At 39.1% G+C, this 22,036-nt stretch overlaps 1 protein-coding gene across 4 annotated transcripts in view; it reads right to left on the bottom strand.

Moving 5' to 3' along the window:
* The window catches only part of LOC131774441 (deleted in malignant brain tumors 1 protein-like), a 33,288-nt gene that overhangs the window by 10,269 nt on the left and 983 nt on the right, over positions 1–22,036 (bottom strand). For 2 of the 4 annotated variants that reach the window (XM_059090453.2, XM_059090452.2), the window contains exons 1-30: positions 21,037–21,521; positions 15,927–16,096; positions 15,410–15,451; positions 15,116–15,160; positions 14,155–14,298; positions 13,743–13,852; positions 13,037–13,198; positions 12,359–12,446; positions 11,832–11,993; positions 11,293–11,436; positions 10,712–10,963; positions 9,762–9,872; positions 9,418–9,602; positions 8,760–8,856; positions 8,556–8,672; positions 8,181–8,336; positions 7,664–7,764; positions 6,777–6,959; positions 6,193–6,283; positions 5,304–5,639; positions 4,270–4,581; positions 3,712–4,032; positions 3,283–3,351; positions 3,055–3,149; positions 2,507–2,606; positions 2,071–2,121; positions 1,376–1,573; positions 892–1,083; positions 579–665; positions 27–392 (exon numbers count right to left, since the gene is read on the bottom strand). In XM_059090453.2, coding sequence (XP_058946436.2) covers positions 27–392; positions 579–665; positions 892–1,083; positions 1,376–1,573; positions 2,071–2,121; positions 2,507–2,606; positions 3,055–3,149; positions 3,283–3,351; positions 3,712–4,032; positions 4,270–4,581; positions 5,304–5,639; positions 6,193–6,283; positions 6,777–6,959; positions 7,664–7,764; positions 8,181–8,336; positions 8,556–8,672; positions 8,760–8,856; positions 9,418–9,602; positions 9,762–9,872; positions 10,712–10,963; positions 11,293–11,436; positions 11,832–11,993; positions 12,359–12,446; positions 13,037–13,198; positions 13,743–13,852; positions 14,155–14,298; positions 15,116–15,160; positions 15,410–15,451; positions 15,927–16,096; positions 21,037–21,212 — 4,663 coding nt within the window. In that variant the 5' untranslated portion in view covers positions 21,213–21,521. Of the gene's footprint in view, positions 1–26; positions 393–578; positions 666–891; positions 1,084–1,375; positions 1,574–2,070; positions 2,122–2,506; positions 2,607–3,054; positions 3,150–3,282; positions 3,352–3,711; positions 4,033–4,269; positions 4,582–5,303; positions 5,640–6,192; positions 6,284–6,776; positions 6,960–7,663; positions 7,765–8,180; positions 8,337–8,555; positions 8,673–8,759; positions 8,857–9,417; positions 9,603–9,761; positions 9,873–10,711; positions 10,964–11,292; positions 11,437–11,831; positions 11,994–12,358; positions 12,447–13,036; positions 13,199–13,742; positions 13,853–14,154; positions 14,299–15,115; positions 15,161–15,409; positions 15,452–15,926; positions 16,097–21,036; positions 21,522–22,036 lie in introns of those variants that run through there. The other 2 variants (XM_066163236.1, XM_059090450.2) reach the window with 2 other exon arrangements.

Consider the following 22,036-nt stretch of genomic DNA (forward strand, 5'->3'; position numbering starts at 1 on the left):
CCAACCACGAAAAAAATTCCACCAACCTCTTTCATAGCGGAGATAAAATCCTTTTCCAGTGTTCGCTGAGTCAGTCACGAACACCAAACGTACAAGAGATCCTTTTGACAAAAATGACCAAGGCGCCGAGAAATCGCTAGAACTCTTGTCTGACGTTTCGTCCTCCACGCGCAGTTCGTCGCCCAGTCCACCTGCATGAGCTTCATGATCGACGTCCTCTTTCTTTACTGTCAAGTGTATTCGGTAACCAGGGGCAACTCGTATAAGCCAGCGGCAGACCAGATTGTTGTCATAATTTGAGGGATAGTTTGGACTTTGAACAAACCCACTGCTATGATACTTGTCCAAGTACCCAAATGTTGTGTTCACAGGGTGTAATATACCGTTACATCCTTTAAGAAAATAGGTTCCATTGTGAGTAGACGGCATTATTTATCACTGCTATGAAGATACGCAGGAGAAAAGCCATCATAAATGAATCAAAAACCAAATTAAGTATACTTAACAAATGGACTAATAGTTTTTCTTTAATAGAATATAGAAATATTTGAGGACAAAACTGTAAGGAAACTACCTACCTCCCTCCACCATTTGATAAAGTGGTAGTTGTGAGGGCGGAATAGTTGTGCTCATCGGTGAGGTCGTTGGAATAACTGTGGGTCCACCTGTAACAAAAACTTAACGTTAGACACTAGCATATGCGGGCGGAACGCGGAGGCCTGACAACTAACGCACAGAATCTATATAAGCCCCTTGCTTATGTGCGCAAGGGCGCTCTAGGCGCCTTAAGAACGATTCGACATGACTATTTAGTTCTTACGTTTTTAAAGATACACCGTTCCTATCGGTTTAAGTACACTAAGAAGTTGTAGGATACACGAGCTAACTTACCAACAGCTTCGTATGTAAGGTTGAAACCTTTATAGTTTACAGTGGAATCAGCGTTAAATTTAATCCACATCACATTGCCTGAGGCAGTTACTGAATGGGTAACATTTCCGCTGAATCCCCCTTGCGGGGTAAGAAAGGGCTCTGAATAGTGTTTGTCGCCGTCCCTTATTTCAACACTGTCGTAATATTGTTCTAAAAAAAGGAAAAATAAAATCCATCGATTAAAAAAAAGTGGTACGCTAATTCAATCGACACATACACAGTATAAGAGTGCGAATTCATTGTACTTCATTTCAACGCTTTCCGAGGAACTATTGGCAATATCGAATTTTTATTTCTCGTTTTTCCTGATATTTTTCCTTTGATAAAACTTTATTGCGAGTAAATTTTGTTCGAGGAGTTTCTTTTGATCAACACAGTGGCAGAACTTTTGGTAGAAACAAGTGTTCTTAAAAACCATTTTTTTTTCAGCATATGAACTCACCTGTCTGAAAATATTTAAAAGTGACCTTTGCTTGTGTGCCAGGCTGTAAGTTTAGAACCCAGATGCAAACAGTATTATGGTAGTATTTGTTCGGGAAGGCTGGCGATGATATCCAACCCTTGCTATGATCTCCAGCGTAGAACTTATCAGGAATTTGATATCGCCATTGTAAAAATGAAAATATACGTCTTGTACAGCCTAAAAGATCAATATGCTACTCTTCAACATTTTTATCATTTTCAAAGGATCTTTTTGAAGGTAGACAACTATGTCTGAGTAGACAGTCAGTGAGTAAACAACCCTTGCGACTTTCAAAGAGTCAGGTTCACGGTAACCTGGTTAGTTCGCTCATCAGTATGTCCTTCAGAGAGTCCGTCAATTCGCCAGTCGGCTACGTCCGTCCGTCCGTCCGTCCGTCGGTCGGTCGGTCGGTCGGTCGGTCGGTCGGTCAGTCGGTCAGATAATCAGACTATCAAGTTAAGTTAAAAGCCAACTAACAGTGACAGCCAAGCGAAAAAAAAAATGAAAGTGGTACGCAAATAAAAAATAAAAATAAAAAATGGCTCAAGACAAAACCATCGAATGCAATAAGCAATTTTACAAGATGAGAATATAAAGGCAAAAGTTTCAAAGAAGGCATTCGAAGATAGAGAACAAATCAAACGCTTGAATAATGAAAACAAAACGATAATTACTCTGTGTGACAGGGCTGTAACCTGGAATTTGGGTTGGTACTATCGCTGGATCTAGAAGGAAAAAAAATTTCATCAAAAGTTCGGAAGATAAAAAAAAACAATTAAAAAAATACTAATAACAGTAATAAGCATTAGCATCATCATCATAAGAACAAAAATGCATGGTGATTATTTAATTACCTTAACGATTCTCAAATCACGGCCAAGTTGATTTTTATTTCCACTGAGACGCACACCCGCTTATTCGATCGTCTCAGTACTGCTAGTGCTGCTACTGCTGCTATTATTATTATTATTTTTCATACCTCACTGCCCCTTTCTCAAAAACAATCCTTTCCGACGATCTCACTAACGTGTAATTTATACGACGTAGTTTTCAAAGGCTGGAGGTATTTAACTTCAGCATCAATCAACCCACTGACAAACGTCTTTTTACCTGTATGATAAACAGATAGTGCCCAGGTCCCTCCACAGACTTTATTGGGGTCACCAAGACATGGCAATTGGCATGAAGTAGCATTACCGTATCTGTCAAACTGCAAACACAAATTTTTTTCAAGTTTACCAGAAATATATACCTTAAAATCTCGCTTTTTTCCAACAACTACCGTAAATTTCGGAAAATTTTATTTTTATTTCTCAATTTTTTGCATTTGATTTTTCAGTGACTTTCTGATCAGTAACAGAGAAAAAATAGTTATGAGGATTACTTTGCATTTCATCTTGCAACCTTCAATTGGGTTTAAAAAGTCATCCAGGACTGCTTTGTTTCGTTTCACTAACAAACTCTCGCCAAAGCGTCAACCTTTCAGATGCTAAAATGACGTCTATCGTGATTTAATTCCACGCATTTTCCCGCGAGTTCAGTCTGCTTTTTTTATTTTGAGTCGTCACTGGTTCATTGTAATATTTTTCTTTGCTCTCATTGGATGGATTTTACGACACGCGATTGAAACTAACTCCACGGGAATGTAAACTACTCACGTGATTTCCACAGTAGCATTCATTAGCCCACTCTAATCCTGCGTACATGAAGCCCTTGCTTTGACAACGACGTATGCACTTTACCGGAGTCATATCTTGGTTGGGAAAAAGGTAAATTAGAAAAGCATAAAATGTCCAAGAAAAACCCAGAAAATGGGGCGTACAATTTAAAGAAAAAAACATTTCACCGGTACCGAACTTATCTACATGAGTTTTATCTAGGTTTACCTGAAGATGTAAGTTGATGGCTCATAACATGATTCTGTGTATCTTTGTAGCAACCAATATAGGCTTCGTCTGAAAATGAAACAAATATTCCCTGTCATCAACATGTAAGAAAATCAGGCTAGGTGGAGGTATGCATTAGAAATGAAACATGTAAAAACATTTTTGTAATATGTCGCCCAAGATTTACACTACAGTAAACATATAAATACCGATTCACTTTTTGAATAAAACGCGGTTTAAGTGTGTGACTTCCATTAAACTTTAAACTTTGCATTTAAAATTTTTCAAAAATCTTATTAGGTGCCACGTGACAACTGACTCCATGTGGAGTTTTCCATTTGACTGAGGGGAATACACTCTTTGGGCGTTTCATCTCGTGGGATTCTTTTATTTTACAAAAAAGGCCGCTACACAAATCGTTAAACACACCTGAGCATATAACACCAACATCTTCTGAGTGCCTACAAGAAGTGACTCCCCATCCCGAATTACCACACTTGACGAGAGCGCTCTCGTTTCCACGACAGTTGACCCTGTCCAGCCACACCCGTCCACTACCGGGACCAAAACTCTGATAAACCTTCCTCACGCTTGTGAAACCAAGCTCATAGCAGACGACTCGCGAATTTGCTTCTGTCCAGGCGTCATCACAAACTGTGCCCCATTCTCCTCTGTGAAACACTTCCACACGACCCTCCCTCTCGGAGCTGCCGCCTCGGAGTCGGATATTTCCTTCCGCTGTTCCTCTCTCTACAATAAACAAAACTGACAAGTCAGACAAAAATGGTTTGTGTTTAGTCACAGAGAACTGTTTTTTACCGCCTCTATAGTAAGTTTCAGTAAAGGGAACCTGAAAAAATACTGAACGGTTATCCGCGATCCAGGGGAGTAAAAGACATTGTACCCTGCTCCATGCCGCAAAAACCCCGATTAGCACACGGCAGCTAAGCTTGTGCAAGGTGATTTTTTTTTTCTCCAGTGACTTACCAGAACAAATCACGCCAGCAAACCCATAGTTACAATTTCCCTCGTTCCAACCATTATTGGCACAGTCTCCCAAAGTATCTTCATTTCCTCGACATTGCACTTTTTTCAGTGAGCGAGTGACACTTCCCACGGGTTCAGAAGTGATGCTTTCGGCCCCAGGAAAACCGAGCTGTCTACACGCCACAAAGGCATCATGGATATCCCAGCCATCGTAGCAAATCGGTTCCCATGAGCCACCGCGATATATTTCTACTCGTCCACTGTTGGTAGTGTTACTGTCCTGTAGCCTTAATGATTTTGTACTACCGCTATCTAGATGTTGCAATGAGAAGAACAAGACAAAAAATTACATAAATACTATAAGCTTGAACGAAGCAATTGCTGAACTGTTCATCCGTTTCATTGTAACTAAGTAACTAAGAATTTTCAATTTTCTTCCTTGATAAGCTAATTTGCGTGCTCTCGTTCGAATTTTCGCGCGTCTCTGTTTGGTCTGTTCAAAAATTCAATCGAAAAATTGAGAGGTTTCAACGAAATACCGGCAAATTTTCGGAGAATATTAGAAAATTTTCATGAAATTCGTTCACATTCTTCCAGCGCAATACGGTTTACACAGGCAACCATTTAACCCTTTAACTCCCATGAGTGACCAAGACAGATTTTTACTTAAAATATTAATGCAATATCAACCAGATAAGTGATGAGAATAAAGAAAAATATCAATTTGGGATAATTAGTTGTTCCGATACTAAATTATCAGAACTAACATCATAAAATTGTAAGGTTGACAGTAAGGAGAAGTATAAATTTGATCTAGGAGTTAAAGGGTTAAACCAGCTCTAAAGCTGAACGAGGCTAGTCTGTCTGAATATCGCAGATAAATAAATACGACAAGTAATCGATCAGCTTCCGGTCTAGAACTTCCTACGTTGTCCGAAAAAAAGAAAGGCTTATAGGGAAGGGGGGGGGGGGTAAGGTGTAGTAGTGAGGGAGCGTTAAACTTGCTTATTATCGTTTTCTCTGGCCTATGGTACCTTTATCGCAGATGACACCAGCATCTTGTGAGTGAGTACAATCGTGACTCCCCCAACCGTTGTGAGCACACCGTCCGAGGCTTGTCTCGTTCCCAAAACAAGCGAGATCATCCAACCAAATAATACCCCTTCCTTCGCCAAAATGCGAACCTGCACGGATGTATTTAGCTCCTCCGTACCCCAGTTGTTTGCAAACGACTTCGGCATCATCGTGGCCCCAGCCATCATCACAGATTGTGCCCCAGGTACCTACACGGTATATCTCTACGCGTCCCTCGAACGAGCCAGCTTTTCCATCCGTTAGACGGACGTCATAATTCTTGTATAGGTGTACGACTAAAGTAAAAGAAAGATAAAAATGATACGTACTCATCGTACTTCGATTCCGCACAAGAGATTCAGTGTTCTTCTTTACATCCCTGTGTAGTATGCTTTAATATCATTTAGAGTTGCTCCAGTAGCGATATTGGTGGTCGACCTTCTCCCAAGAAACCAGGATCAAAGTCAGTACATAAGCAACTACGAACCTACCCCTCCCCTAACACAACATTAACCCTTACTTGTTCTCAGTTAATTGTTGCTGGGTTAGGAAGGGGTAGGTGAGCAGTTGCTGAGACATTGACATTGATCCAGAGACTGTTAGCATTTATCGCTTTGCTTTAAGCGCTTTAAAGAATTATCTTCAATAAGAGGCCTACTGTTACTGTTAAAAATTAGTGATAAACCATCAAGAGCCTTGACATAAAGTCACAAAAGATAAATTGGCAGGCAATGCACTGATTTGTACTTCCTTCAAAACAGAACCCTCTTGCTTGAAAGAGACCCATACGTTATGGAATTACAACCGGGTGATGAGTGATCGATCGAGTGCTCACAGACTGTTCCTTACCTTCGGACGGGTAGCACTGGGGCGAGAAGGATATATCATCAATAGAAATATCACCGTGGAATGTGTAGCCTCTCTCAGCTTCAATGATAACCTGAAGTTTAAATGTGTGTTAGTTGACTTTATAAGGTGTGGAAAATTCCAAGGTATACACATCCAAGACACAACTCACGCTACCTACGAAAATAAAATCTAACATTTGTTATAAACTCGACACTCTTTTACTGATCGAATAATTTTAATGCCTAATTGAAGCGATAAAGAAAATGGTTACATCTGACAAATGAACTACACGAGTTGAAAAATCAATTTGATGGTGATTTCATAACGGTGCAAAACCGGTAAATTAAGTTAAAATTAATAACATCCTATTCGTGACGCGATCCTACAACATCCCCATATTTACTAGCCTTTTTTTTTGTGCGTGCATTCAAACGACTGTTTTGTTATGTTTTTTTTTGGCATTTGTTCGCTTTGTTTTTCTGTGAACTGCTGATGTTGGTGTTTTTGTATTATCTTTCTCATTTTTGAGAAAATCAACGAACAGGAACAAAAAACACAACAACGACCTGTGCCCTAGGCCTCACCTGAGATACTGTCCAGTTTGTATTTATGTTGACGTCTGCACGGAGCCACTGGTTTCCTTGGTTACCAGATTTTTGCCACAAGGGAGATGTTTCATCACCAGTGATTGTGTTCCTCAAAATGACTCTCAGTGTTCCCACGGTTCTAAATCCCCACAATCCTCTCATGTGATAATAAAAGCGAAGCTGAAAAAAACAAAGTAAATAAAATGATCTATTTCACGAATCAAGACTACAATCAGGTGTCATAACAGAAACAATAGATTAAACAACAAGTTACGACGCCTTTTTCTCTTAGCTCCGCCTTGACAAGTTATTAAGCTAAGGCACTATCCCCTTTAGAGGAGAGCGCATGTGATCTTCGACCAATGAGAGCCTTCGTATTTATGCTGGTAATATTAGAGATCTACTATATTTTAGCCTTTGCAAGTAAAAGTGGCGAGAATATTAGGCATTCTGCCCAATGCAAATGTCCGATTTTTTTTGAGAAAGATAAAATTATAATCTTTTTATTCGACTTGTCACAAGCGAGAAATCCTCAAAAAAAAAAAAAAAAAAAATCCATTCTTTGTCCTGAGCTGGTAACAAATGTCTAAAATATTTCTTTTTGCCCGGTTGTAATTGAATGGTCTACTTGAGGTAATCAAATCTATATAAAAACCTATGCGAGTTAGTTTACCCAGTCTAGGCATTGCGCTTTCGACCTTCAAATACTACATTGTATTTATAACCGCGAGACGATCATATACATAAGCATTTCACAAAACTGTGCGAAGCCCTTACACGATTTACTTGTCAGCACCTTCGGAGGTCAAATCTCCTAACAAGGCATAATCTTAAGCATGAGACGCATTTACTACATGCAAAGAAATTCGACCAATAATACTTACCGTGCATCCAGCCACATTCTGCCACATAAACTGCGGACTGATGACCCTTGCTATATGCCCTGGCGCTCGTGGACTCGATGCTTCTATGTACAGGTAATGACCTAAAGAATGAAGAAATTTAAACACTCCTTTAAGAGATTTAAATTACATCGGTAAAAATTCCGTTCCACTTTCTATTCCGTTTTCTTGAGAAAGAGCTACGACATGTCCTTCCTGTATATATATATATATTTTTTACTTTTTGTTACTGTTGTTTGTTTGTTTGTTTATTTCCTTCTTTGCTGTTTTTGGTTCACAAACACACCGGAAGTTAGCATATAAAAATGTTTACACTTACAGATAGCGACCGAAAAACGAATAGGAGAAAACATGGTTTCATCGTAAAACACATTCCCGTAGGTTAGAAGGGAAGGGTAGAGGGACATATGAACATCCCCCCCATCATCCCTCTTTTAAACGCTTTTCTATTATCTTCAGTTTCTCCGTTACTGCCTGTCATTCGATAACCGTTACTTACCAGCCCCTCGGTAGCCCTTAGTGTGATCGTAAGAGGGTCCAGTGTCAAAGCTTGCTGTGCTTCCCGTGTGTCTCTCCCAGTCAAAATCATCATCTGTCAAGTTTTGCCAGTGACACATGTCGACCTCAAAGTCACACCGGCCGGGTGTTTGAAGACCTGAAAAGCCAAGGGTTTCAAAGTAAAAAAAAACACTCATTATAGGCACATCTCACTTCTTGTTCGCGTTCAAACTCATTTGCAACTGGCCTCGAGTTGCAGAGGTTGTATTCGTCTGTGTAGCGTTAAAAGTGTAATATTCAGTTACATGTAAATTTAAATTTTTACAAGTATTTAGCACGCGCAGGTCAAAGATGGCCGCTCAATTGAATAACGTACCGCAGTTTAACTCGTCCGAGCCGTCAAAACAGTCATCGGTAAAATCACACTGTTTGGACAAAGGAATACATTCGCCACTTCCACACTGTAAGGTTCCATCCTTGCAGGTGACGTTTTCTGAAATGCAAGAAAAGACGTTAAAAAACCGATTCATAAGACAACAACTATCTTTCTAAAAGAAAGACAAGAATTATTTCGCAGTACCGTGGGGCGCAGCTCGGCATTCCGGTGTGAACGAGATATCATCAATCGTTATGTCCCCGTGCGGACTGTATCCACTGTGCTCGCCTTCAAATGTAACCTTTACAAGGAGACAATGAGTTAAAAAGTGACGCAGCGCTGAGAAGAGGTAAGTTGTGCTAGGGTCTCAGCGCAAATTGTGATCTGTAATAAAGGTTATGACAGGCACTTTTTTAATTGCAGTGCTCTTAACCCTTTACACCCTAACATCGGTATGCATATTCTCCCTACTGTTCTCTATACATTTCCTAAGACGCTGATAAGGAGAATTAGTTTAACAATCAAGAGCTTCTTCAGTTGGTGATCATTTCCTTTATTCTCATGACCTTAATGTTTGATTCAGGGGTGATTTTGCGAGGAGAAATTAGATGCTGGTCACTCTTAATGCATATCATGCCCGCCAGGTCTAAGTTCTCTAATCGTGTGTGTGGATTCCTTCTCTTTGCCCCATAAGAAAAGCTGAAAAAGATGAGGCCAACAGCCTTACAGTCTTTTCTTACAGTCCTTTCCAGGCTCTTTTCGACCCTACACCAACTGATAAACAGTCTGAGAGATAGCAACGAAATAGTTATGATCAATTTCGATAGAGGAATTCTCAATAAATGCTGGTATAAGAACTCACATAAAACGAGGATGACATGTTAAACAAGGGCACTTCAGCGCGGCCCCAATCGTTAAGTTGCGAATAAGACTTCGTCCACAGCGTCCTCTGAGAGTACCGGTCAGCGGCTAGCACACGGAGAGTACCAATCCCGAGTCCAAACAAATGATAGTAGAAGCGAAGCTTGCAAAGACCATTGTTATCGCCTGTGAAGTCAATAAAATGTGAAAACAAGAATTTATCAACTTGAACAACTGCACTACTTGGTAAATCATTTACAAAGATAGAAATGTGGAAATACAGGATATTTTAATGGTAGACAAAAGGCATCTAAACACTGAATGATTAGGCAATTATTCATCAACCTCGAAAACGCGGAGTGACGAGTATTCTGGCTTTTTCACCACCCTGTCGACCAGACACCTCCATGTATAAATAATATCCATTGGCATTGCCGTTATGATCAGCTGATGGACCTGAAATTTAAACAAAAGTAACCTTGACATATGTTCTTTGTTGTTCACGTTAAAAATTCAGCCAGCAAGAAATAACTTTAAGAAAGAATTGCAAATATAGGTATAAAGTTTTCAAACAACGGAACTGCGAAATAATCCCGGCTATGGTTTATTCCTAGCAAATTTGTCGTAAACGGTAGGGGTTTCCTCCAAAGCTGGTTACCGGCGGTCTACCGCCGCCGATATTATCTGTTACCGCTGTCTGTTTCGCCCGGCTGCGAGCAGGCTTTCGTGTGTGTGTTGCGCCCTAGGATCCCTTTTATAGCACATCCCTCTGTCACACCATTAGCAGCCGCTTAGGGAAAAAGTTATTATTATACCCCAGACAAGTACACAATACACAAGCACCGTGTGGGTAATCAACAGCTACAATAGTAAATGTCGTCCGTAACAACCTTTTCTTTGGGCATCTCACTGAAGTTTCATACCAGGGAACTTTACTTATAATTCTAGATCTACCTTGCTAAAGAAAATCTTAAGGTGAAACGCGAAAAGGAAATTTGATTTGTCAACGGTATAAAGTTATCGACAGAAAACTTGCCGGTGGCGTGAGAACTTCTCAATGGAAGAATTTCAAACTTGCCAATGGATAACTTGACGAGGGAAACATGACACGCAGACCTTGCTTGTTGCTATGTTACTGAAATATTCCTACAGCCTGCAGAAAAGGCAACTTTCAAGGCGAGCAGGGCACACAAGAGGAAAAAGCTAGCACAGCGCAAAAGGCCATTTCCACGCGAGACGAGGAGCGCGCAAAAAAAAGACGCCTAGCCGCACATTTTTTTCACATCTCAAGTTACCTGTGAAGATGGATGGTGTATTGCCTTTGTGCCGTGTCCAGTCCATTTGGTCATTTTTAGCCTGAAGCCAGCCGCAGATGTTTGTGTCGTTGAAATCACAACGCGTGTAATTTTGGCAGTTAATTTCATCAGAGCCATCCCAGCAGTCATTAGTAAAGTCGCATAGTTGAGCCCGAGAAATACACGCTTTGTTACCGCTGCCATCCACCGGACAATGGAAATGGGTTTTTAAGGGACATACAGGAAGGATACCTGGAAAAAGGAAATACATATTCAAAAATATATACATAAAAAAAACCCAGAAAATCTCCTCATGAAGAAAAGAATTAACCACGGAAAGAAAATTCGCATTAAAATGTTTAAAAAAATTTTCATTGCTTTTGCACATTAACTGCGGCGGATTTAAGGCCAATTTCATTTTGAAGACGGACATTTAGGAGATATATGGACTGAGATGAGTGGAGAAAAACTGAACATCACAGCGGAACAATACAATTCTGAAAATACAGTCATCTACAATTCATCCGCCGACTGAATAAGCCAAGATAGATAAAGACCACTAAATGAAGTACCGCTCTTACCTGCACATTGAACTGTAACTGTGCTGTTACTAGGACAAGTTACGTTCTTAGAACTCTCTCTAAGAGAACAATCTTTGATTGAAGTCTCATCGCCTTTACAACTAACGTTGGAGAGTCCAGCGAACATGCCGATCAGCGGTGTACCTAAAAGGATTAACAAAAGACATAAGCGAGAGTCTGCCCAACAAATAAAATCAGTATCGACGACGAAAAACCCACAGCTAACTTATTATAGTGAAATCTTGATTATCCGGATTTTTCGATTATTCAGACTTGTTTCTCTAGACCTTAATATCAATTAACCTCACCGTCTGCGACACACACTACTGTTAAAACACTATAGAATCTAGTAATGATCCTAATTCACTTGCATCACCTACATACTGAATAATTAGTTAACATTGTAAGGAGGAATAAATTACTGGTTACTCCCTGAAGTTAAAGCTTAGGTCTACTTTGAGTGGCTGAACACTTAACCAAATGTAACTCACAAAAATTTTATCATTAAGAGCTTATGTATCAACAAAAACAGAGATTACCGTCTGTTGATGCGTTTTCGAATCCCAGTTCTCTGCAAGCAACGAAGGACTCTGATTGGCTCCAACCGTCACTGCAAACTGGTTGCCATAGGTCTTGGTGATATACCTCTACCGCGCCCTCATTGAATGTTGAACCATTAACGAGACGCACATAGGAAGGCGCTAGGAGAGAAAAGATAAGAAGGTGATTCCATGCTAGAATGCTTCTCTCTCTTTTCAATTACATCCATCTTGCAAACTGAGAATTGCAGTGTTGAACGTGAACTTATTTTAGGCATCATGTGCGCAGGAAAATCGTTGTGAGAACTGAGCACCTTATAAATTTCTAAACCAAAAGTTTGGTAATAAAGGTAAAACGTTGGTAATACAACTATAAAATTTGTGTTCGCGGGCATAAGTATATTTTGAACCCGACTCAAAGTCATTTTAGCCCGAGCCACTAGGCAAGGTTAAAACAATCACACTGACCTGAATGCACATTTTTAAAGTACAAGAAACAGATAAGAGGGTGGTTCATTTTTGCATACCTAGTCTTTCACAGTCAGCTGTAAATGAAATGTCGTCCAATGCGATGTCTCCCTGGTACTGAGCGCCACGTACACCTTCAATTATGACCTGCAGGCAAAAATCAACTCATTTAAAACCTCTTAATTTGCGAGTACATTGACTTCTCCTGTCAGTCTGCAAGAACTGATAGAATTTGGGTGGAAAGTTGCAATAAACCTTGCCTAACCACAAATTAGAAGTAAGCAAAAGCGATTTGAATGAAAACAAAATTGGCAGTCTTATAAACCACTCCAGGAAACTTCGTCTTGTTGCTTATAGTTTTTCATTATCGGGCAATAGGGAGCAAGTTTGATATTTAGGGGTTGATTTCTGCTCAGTTGTACTGCAGATTTAAATAAGATTTAATCCTGTCAAAAGAAAATAAGGCCAGGAGCATCCATCTCTGTCCTCCCCTTTTCTCTTGATCACGTTCAATAATGCGAATCGCAAGTGTGTGATTTGAAAATGACACGCAAAACAGGCCAAATGTGCAATTGCGGAGTTTGGCTTACATCATTAGAAACGCTAAGACTGGGTCATGCAGAACATACAAATCCCAGAGACAATAAAAATATCATAAGTCTTTCAGTGATCAATTCCCTTCTCAGTGATTATGGCTTACTGTTTCAAACACATCTGTTTGACATGTTTTTACAAACCTGAAATTCCGTGTCACTGTCGAACTGAACTTGCCGTTTAAACCAGTCGGGACCTTGGTTTGTTGTGAGTGACAGTTTCTTGACGGGAAAACCTACGACTGGTTGTTGATAGATGTTGAGTGCACCTATGTGAAGTCCTTTCATGTGGATAAACAAATCCAGCTGATAAAAGTGAGAAGAGAAAAAAAGGGAATCAAACTTCCCGTCACCTGGATGTTTACACATTTGCTATGCCATTTCGGAGTTCTTATTTTGCGACAACATCGACTCTGTCTCTGAAGTTGGAATTCATAAGGAGCCGATAAGAACTCAGAGTCATAACAAAAAAAAACTGCCATGACACGGGAGAAACGCTTGTGATTCACGATTCAATTCACGATTGATTTTGGTCTTAAATCTGATTAGTTGGAAAGGCCGCGTAAATTTTCCCGACCAATCACAGAGCGCAGATAAGCAAAATCAACCGAATCAGATCTAATCTTTAGCTCATTCACTCTGACGAGGGGCTAACGAAACGTCAACTTGATAAAATCTTTACAATTTCTAATTTACACTATCAAGCCAGTTGATAAAACCAAATAATTTTGTGATGGCCCCCCCCCCCCCCCCCACGCAACACCACAGTTTCTTTAGAAACTTACTCCCCTTAATTCCGGATTAGTAACCATCTCCAATTGAAAAGTCTTACAGATGAATAATAACTGACCTGGCAAGTGGTATTCGGATTCACGGGGGCCAACGTTGGGCTAACTAGTCTCGCCTTGTGATAACGCCGTCGAGGCAGAGACGTTTCAATGTAGATATAATATCCATCAGCTGTGAAATACAAGAAACGGGAAACAAATTTAGACGTCCATTATTTATTATTATATATCTAACTCGTGCACTGATAGGGAAATGCAGTGGCTTCGTGTTTAACATCATGGACTTCGGATAAAATCATTTGTTCGGGTTGCTAGATCTTTTAATGTTCCAGGAAAACGAAGCACAGCAGATATATGTTAATCGTATCAGCAAGTTCTTTAATGGTAAATTAAACGTTCCGATAATAAATTCAATAGACTCTTAGAGTAGATTTGAAGTCTTGGTTTGTTTGGAGACAATGTTATTTTCCTCACCATTTCCTTTGGTATGATCCGTAGTTGGGCCAGTATTCCTGGAAGGTGTCTCGCCTTTGTATCTTCTCCAATGAAAATCACCATTATGTGACTGAAACCACTGGCAAAATCCTTCTTCAAAGTCACACGGCCATAAGGGTGCATCTAAAAATTTCAAAAAAGTATAAAAATTACATGAAAGGAGAAAGCGATCAAAGGAAGGTTCCTTTAATGCTGTGGAATGCGGAGTAAGGTTTCAACCAGCCAGATTATTTTGTTCGTTTTTTCCCGAAGCATCTCACCGGGCCGCAACCGTAAATCCTCGAATCGGTTTGGCTAATCGTAACCACTCCATCTTTTTAAAAGACGGATCACGCTCTAGACAAATTAGAAAAATGCAAACCATTGGCAAAAAGAAAAAGTTTATACTAGTGTAGGTCGGTCCGCATGGGAAAAAACTATGCCCTCGGTCTTGAATACAATTTTATCCCATACGGACCTCCCTCCCGATAAACAACATAAATGTGTTCCAAGACGCTTATCTCCACTTAGGAGCACAACTTGGTGTCATATTTGAACTGTCAAGGAAATGTGACAAATTGCTGAGGGACGTTCCGTGCAATCGACCGACATCTTGAAACAATATTCTTTTGTGTTAATAAACAAAAATTAACAAAACTTTCATTCCGCGATTGAGTGGGCTGATGTTCACCTGTGAAGATCAACTCAAGGATAAACATTTAACCTTAACTCCCAAGATCTCATCAGTAATTCTCCTTACTGTCTGCAAAACGATTCTCATTATGTTAGTCTGGATAATTTGGTATCGGATCAATTAGTAATCCCATGATTGACATTTTTCTTTAATCTCATCACTTGTCTGCATGATATTGTATATATAAAGTAAGGAGAAATTCCATCTTGGTCACTCACGGAAGTTAAAGGGTTAAAGGCGGTGGAGATTACAATCAAAGCGTGTTACCTGGTATATAAGTTTTGTTTGCATTCGGTTGTTGGCCTTCGCCAGCTGAAGAAAAACAAGAACAAAAAAAAAAATGAGTGGAAAATATTTTTGGAAAAAAGGACTAATAAAAGATATTCAGTCATTTAAAAGGAATCATCTTCGAGTTCTCCACATTCCATTTTGCAAGACTAGTGCAACGCAAATTTCTGTTCACACTGCAACGACAAGGCAAAATACTCAATTAGGTGTGACTCGAGGGATCAGAGCGAGGTCTTTTCGACAGAAACACTTTATGACCCAAGAGTTCCTTACCAGCTCGTCTCTTGCGTATAAGCAAAGCATCATCAGCACCCGCTGAAAAAAAGGAAAGAAAGGGTTAGAAACGCTAATGAATCAACAGTGAATTTATTAGTCAGTTGTTGCCCACTTCAGACGGGTTTCCTTGCACGTCTTTAAAGGTCGTACACTTAAAGGTCATAGACTTCACTCTTTACCCTTTTTTTAAATGTAGTTTGGTATAATTTCGTTAACCGGTGGAAGAATCCCCAAACTTAGTTGGGATAGTATTTGAAACAAAGTGCATTGGACTCTTTCTTCCCTAGGGGTGAATCAATTCGCATTCAACGAAACATGCGTCGAGGACGAATAAAGTCATCGAGTGAAGAACATTGTGACTTAACAACAAATTCCAGAAACTAAAACTGTACGAAAGATACAAAGGAAGGTACAGAGGATTAAATGGCTTGTCTGCAAAGATCAACCTGAATTTTAGTACTGACACATTCCAGGACATGTCAGTCATGGCCGACTCTTATAGAAATGCACTTACCACATGAAATGTCTGTGGAGGAGAGGCTGCCTATGGATCGTCCCAAGGGGTACTTTGGAGAAGAACAAATACCTTCTAGGACAACATTTCTTGCCGATGATAATTCTTCCTTCCATTCCAAAAACGTTTTCAAAGAACAGTCACAAGCCAAAGAATCTGACGTGAAAACTCTGGGAGATAAAATTTGAGGCAATATTTAAAATCAGCCGATTTTATTTAATGTAAACCCTGTTTTGGTCATAGGCATGCTATGGCCCTTACGATCTACAGCGTTACCCAAAAACCATCCGTGTGATTCATATACAGCCTTATGTTTCGCTCTAAAATCTTACGTCCAGGTTCCCGTTTCTCGTAGATTACAGAAACTTAACGGGCGGTAAAGCCGTCATGTTTTCATTCAGGAAGGAGGTTTCAAATGACAAAACTATCAGCTAAAAAAAGACAAAATGGATTTGTTGAGGTGCCAGAACCTGCTTATCTGTTCTTTAAATTTTCATTTGGAATATGGCTTCGCAGGTACGTTACAGGGGCCTTTGTGAAACGGGTCTCTGAAGCCTGTTTCTCGATAGACCCAGTAAATTATCGATCCCAAGGAGCTTATTTCTGTAGGTCGTGTGTACATTGAGATCGACATATCGATGGCTTTTATTATCAAACAAGAGAAATATCAAGAAATTATATGGAAATTATTGCTTTTTGAGCTAAAACCCGCTCTATTATCCTTATTTATTATTGAATCTTTATTAAGTCATAAGATAAATAATCACATATCCTATGTTACAACATTAAAAGAAGGTATATATATAAATTACAGAGAAAATTAAGATAAAAATTATAAGACTAGATTATGTTTAAAAATTAAGCGATTAACAAACGTGTTTTTGAACCTATCAGTGTTTATTTTAGGATGGTGACTTGTCTCTTTCCTCAGATTGTACTTGGTTAATTTCTTTTTTGGCATTATAGCTCTTAAACGGTGTATTGTATTATTAAAAACATTCTTGAAGATACGCGTGTCCTGTTGAACTAACAATTCATAAACATTAATGTGATCGGATGTATACTTGCGCTTATAACATCGATCTAAGAAACATTGGATTGTTGTTAATTCGGAATTTACAGCGCCAAATACGGACAGCCCGTATAATATATTTGGTAGAACCAGATTTAGAAACAGATGGTCTATTTCGGCCTGATTGTACCCTTCTTTCCTTAAAGATCTTAAAATGAACAGGCACTTGTTTGCTTTAATTAGTTTTTCCCGAATATGTGTTATGAACCTACTGTCTTCCTGAAATGTTACCCCTAAAATAGTAAGCTCTTTTGTCTGTGGTATTCCAGACACCATCGGAAACTCTATTGTACAACCTTTCTTGCGGAAAATGATTTCCTTGCACTTAGATGGATTGCTACACATACCATTACTTCTAGACCACTGGGAAAACTGATTAATCAGTGCGATAGAATTGTCATTATCACCTATCACAGGCGAGATAATGGTTGTATCATCTGCATATTTTACCAGCACGCTCTTATTGTCCAAGTGTATCTCTAAATCACTGAGAAAGACATTGAACAAGTGCGGCCCGCTGACACTTCCTTGGGTGGTACCTTTGTTGACACTTTTCCATTTTCCAATAAACCCATTTCTAATGACTCTCTGCTGCCTGTCTTCCAAAAAGCTTAGATACCAGTTAACTATAAAAGGATTTAGGGGGAGTTGCTTCAATTTGTGTGAGAGGAGATCGTGTTTCACACTATCAAAAGCCTTGCTGAAATCCATAGCGAATAGGCGTACCGCTTTGCACTCTGGGATATCAAGATATTGATTGACAGTATGTTGGATAGTCAGTAGAGCATTGGTACAGCTCCCTCCCTCTATGTATGCAAACTGTGAGATCCTTACATCTTATATTTTTAAACATTTTTTTTTATATTTTAAAACATGGCTTCGGACCCGTAAAGTTATCGGGACTTTCAAGAAACGGCCCCAAGGGTTCGACTGATATCAAACTTGGCTGTTTTGCGCAATTTGCGAGTTCTTCTTCTCCAAACTGACTACGACTACGAGCAGCCGTTGTTTCGTTTCTTTAGCGCAATTGTCAGTGCAACTCATGATTTCTTTCGCTCTATACCTAAGTTTCCTAGGAATGAAATTTTGTGCGGTGTCATCGAGCAGGTGAATCAAGGAGGTGGCTCTAAAATGAAAGTTTATAAAGATAAATAAACCGCTGAAGCAATTTCGAAAAGACTCTATCTTCAGTTGCATTGTCTGTTACCTTAGTGTTGGTTGTAATCCGAGTTTTAGTTACATTACCACATCACAGAAAAAAGAAAAATTAATTTAAGCTATAAAGAAAACTAAAACCACGCAACCTAGCTAGATAATCGCACCAAGCGAGACTCACTCGCGAGTAACACGCGACTCGTAGCAAATAAAAATAAAAGTCATTGTAGCAATTAGATAAACAAAAGAAATATACCTTTACGTCAATTGTATGCGTCATAAACAACAGCAATGACTCAGCTCTTGAAGTATACAATAAAGCGATAATCAAAACACGCACAACAAAAACAGAGCATGCAAATGACGTGAATAAATGAGAGCAATTTGAATTTTCCGTTTTTGAAAATCACGCGTTATTTCTATGATAAAACACGGCTTCGTTACCAGACATTGAAATCAAAATTACTTTCACTTTCAGCGTTACCGGAGAACAATACGGTGCTCAAAATAAAAACTGATTGACATAAATAACCTTACTGTTTTTTCGAATAACAATCGTCGACAGGGACAGTTTGAGATCAGTCAACGACGTTCTTTAATTTAACACCCACGCATTTTCGAGGCTCTTTGAAGGTTATTTCTTGATTTGGCAACATGAAAGTCCTCCACTAATGTCTTAAACATTCGTTCCATTAACAAAATGGTAATGAAACATTTTCCGAAAAAGTCCCAAAATCACATTTATCTTAAGAGGTTTCCGAGAAAAGGTTTACCTCTGCGATTTCATTCGAATCTGTCTCGAGAAAATCGTACGCGCAACACAAGCAAAATTTGCAAGTTTAGGACCAAGCTTTCCACAATTACCCTCGAAAGTATCATGTACTTTTAGAAGCCATCTTAGGACTTAAGAAAAAAATTTTCCTTTTTAAGTTGTCCCTAACACCAAAGCTTCCCTTAGCAAAGTTGAAGAAAAATGAAACGGACTTTCCAAGGAGTTGTCACGAAAGGAATTTGTCAATATGAATGGCTACCGCTATTAATAATAGTTTGCGATTGAAGTTTTTAAAATTAACTAGTCTTCGAATTGACCTAAACCCGCAAATGCTGAAACCAATGATTATAAAGAACCTAAAACTTCCACATAATCTGTGGTCACGAACACGGAAGGATATTTTTTCGCACAACACCAAGCGACATTACAAATAAACATACTCGAAGAAAGGAAATGCATCACTAAGCCGCATTCTTAAAAATCCACAATTGAAGAGAACTAATTAATAGCACTTCGTGTACATATCCAGAGTATTGGTGTTGATACTACGGGGTAAAACCAAACTGGTAAAAATAAACCTTTTTTGAGGTCTGAACATTCAACGGGTTTTCTAAATCGCGATCAAATAAGACAAGCTTTACTACTTCCCGTCAAACCCACCGGTCCAAAACGCATTTTTTCATCTCTAATAATAGCACGTGTGTCTTCAAAATATTATGTAGCTAAGACCTAATGTGCATAAATGTTTTGAGAACAGTTTGTTGCTAGCGCTTCAGATATGAGGTTAGAATTTATTACGAACTCAATATTGCCAACCGGTCAAAGTAGACATCTTAAACGAGTTGACAACGGGTCAAAGTTAAAGCGATAGCCGTCTGCCACTCCGGCAAATACACGTATAGTGTCCTCTGCTTATTTTCTTCTGTTCGTCCCGATAGTAATCGAACTTATCAATGTTTTTACGCATTTCCAATCTACATTGATGTGTGCGCGACACAATGTTGCTATAAACTAAATGCGAACAAAAGTTTTGAGGCCATTCGTTGCCATTTCAGTCTTTTCGATATAATATTATTGTTAGAAGTAGCGAACTCAATATCGCCAGGAAAACATATAAAAAAAATTAGCATAAGAGATAATCCACTCTAATACCCAGCAGCTACATCTCGCGTACATGGAATAATTCAAAAAATATTATTGACAAAAAAGCTCAAAATCAATAGGTCGACATTTGACAACCCTGGCGCGCAGACGGTGACATAAGTACTATTTTTAACTACACAAGGAAGTGATTGTACGTAGAGTCAAAATCTATAAAATCTCTCGAAGAGAGATCGAAAAATAAAATTCTAATCAACTCGAACTCGATATCTGTTAGTGATTTGCCTCTAATTATTACCTGGCACATCATTTTTTTCACCTTAGCAGTACTGTGAGATTCGCTCAGAAAATATTTCGGAAATGCCAGAGAAGAAGAGGAATGCTGTCCGCGGATCAAGTTCGTCGCTTGCTTTCAATTTTTTCGAAATAAAAATACGGTTCACCTTAAAACTGCCGAAATGCTGTCAATAGGAAAGGTTATTGAAACAAGGCCTCTCATTTTAAGTTGCGTAATCATCAACTTCAAAAGTGACCTCGAATTCGGTATTATTCACTACGCAATATTCGCAACCTCGAAAACAGTAAAATGTCTTCCCAGCTGAAATATGGTTCTGAGGCAGCTTATCAGACCTTAAGTTTGGTGTTCAATCAACGAGTATCAAACGTAGTAGCAAGTATTCTGGTAACATATCACATCATTCATACTGTGTTAATTTGATGGTTCCCAAGTAGGTTTATGATTGCAGTTAATGAATACGATTCAAAACATCGAGGATCCAAACCACGATGTCATGGAAGTTACAAGACACAAATTTCATTTTCATTTACTCTGTCTGCCTGGCTTTTGGTCCTTAACGAACACAAAGCTGAACGATTGAACTGCTTACTGTCTCATCTCGAAGCAAGTCACAACATTTACATATAGCGGGCAAGACGCACTACATATTATATTCATCACCGGCTAAAACAGGCATGAACAGAACGTTAAATCAAATTAAAGGGATACTCACATCCGCTCTGTTGATTTAGAAATGTTCTGGGCGATCCGTTCCGGATCGATTATTTCCTTGCAAACGAGTACCTTCTCTCTCGATCGATATTCGCAGTTCGGTCGTTGATGGCCATATATCCCACCAGTGATGCAAATCAAGTAAGCAAACCACAAAGAATGCTTGAAATCCCACATTTTTAAGTACAGATAGTCCTCTTTTGTTCCTCTTATTCAGATTTTTCTCTTTTCCCAAGATCTGAAAGGTAACACGGAGAACTGTGATGATTTGATTCGCTTGATTTAGGATCGATGCTATGTAAACACCGACATCGACATTGCAGCGTCCGCCTCTTTGTACCGAATAGTTGTTTCGATCTTTGTATCACGAAACGTCTTTTTCCGCGATTTTAAATTTACAGCGAGTGCGAACTTCGATGTATGATGTAACTACAAGCAAAAGAACGAGAAAGGACAGATAAAATAGTATTGGCCAGCTTGTGTCAACGAAAGACTAATGTTAGTAATTGTATACCGCTGGATACAGATACAGTCATATACAAGTCACGCGTCTTTTTTGCAGAATCATCACAAACGACATGAGCTACTTCCTGCAACCTGGCTGAGCATCCGCTAACGCTAAAGCGCGCGCGGAAACTTAAGAAACTTAAATTTAGCCGAAGGGTTTATGATATTCTAGTCTACACAAGTAATAACTTTTGAAATCGGTTGAGAGATGTTGATATAGCTTACATGCATGCTCGTCAAGAACTAAATTGAGATAGAACTGGTTTTTTTTTGTTATCTATTTTGTTTTCACATTTGTTTTGTTTTTGTCAGTTTGTTTTGAGATTTGGTTCTTAATTTAAAAAGCCGCTGCCATTTGGCATTTTGAATCATGATTTTCGCCTTTTTAAGAACATGATCAGTCTCGCGGTAAATATGAAAGTTAGAAACTAAATTTATTAGAAAACGAAAAGAAATGAAATTAGACAAGCTAGAAACACGAACGGATATAGTCT

The sequence above is a fragment of the Pocillopora verrucosa genome, chromosome 3 (genome assembly GCF_036669915.1).
Source record: "Pocillopora verrucosa isolate sample1 chromosome 3, ASM3666991v2, whole genome shotgun sequence".
In the NCBI taxonomy this organism is placed as follows: domain Eukaryota; kingdom Metazoa; phylum Cnidaria; class Anthozoa; order Scleractinia; family Pocilloporidae; genus Pocillopora; species Pocillopora verrucosa.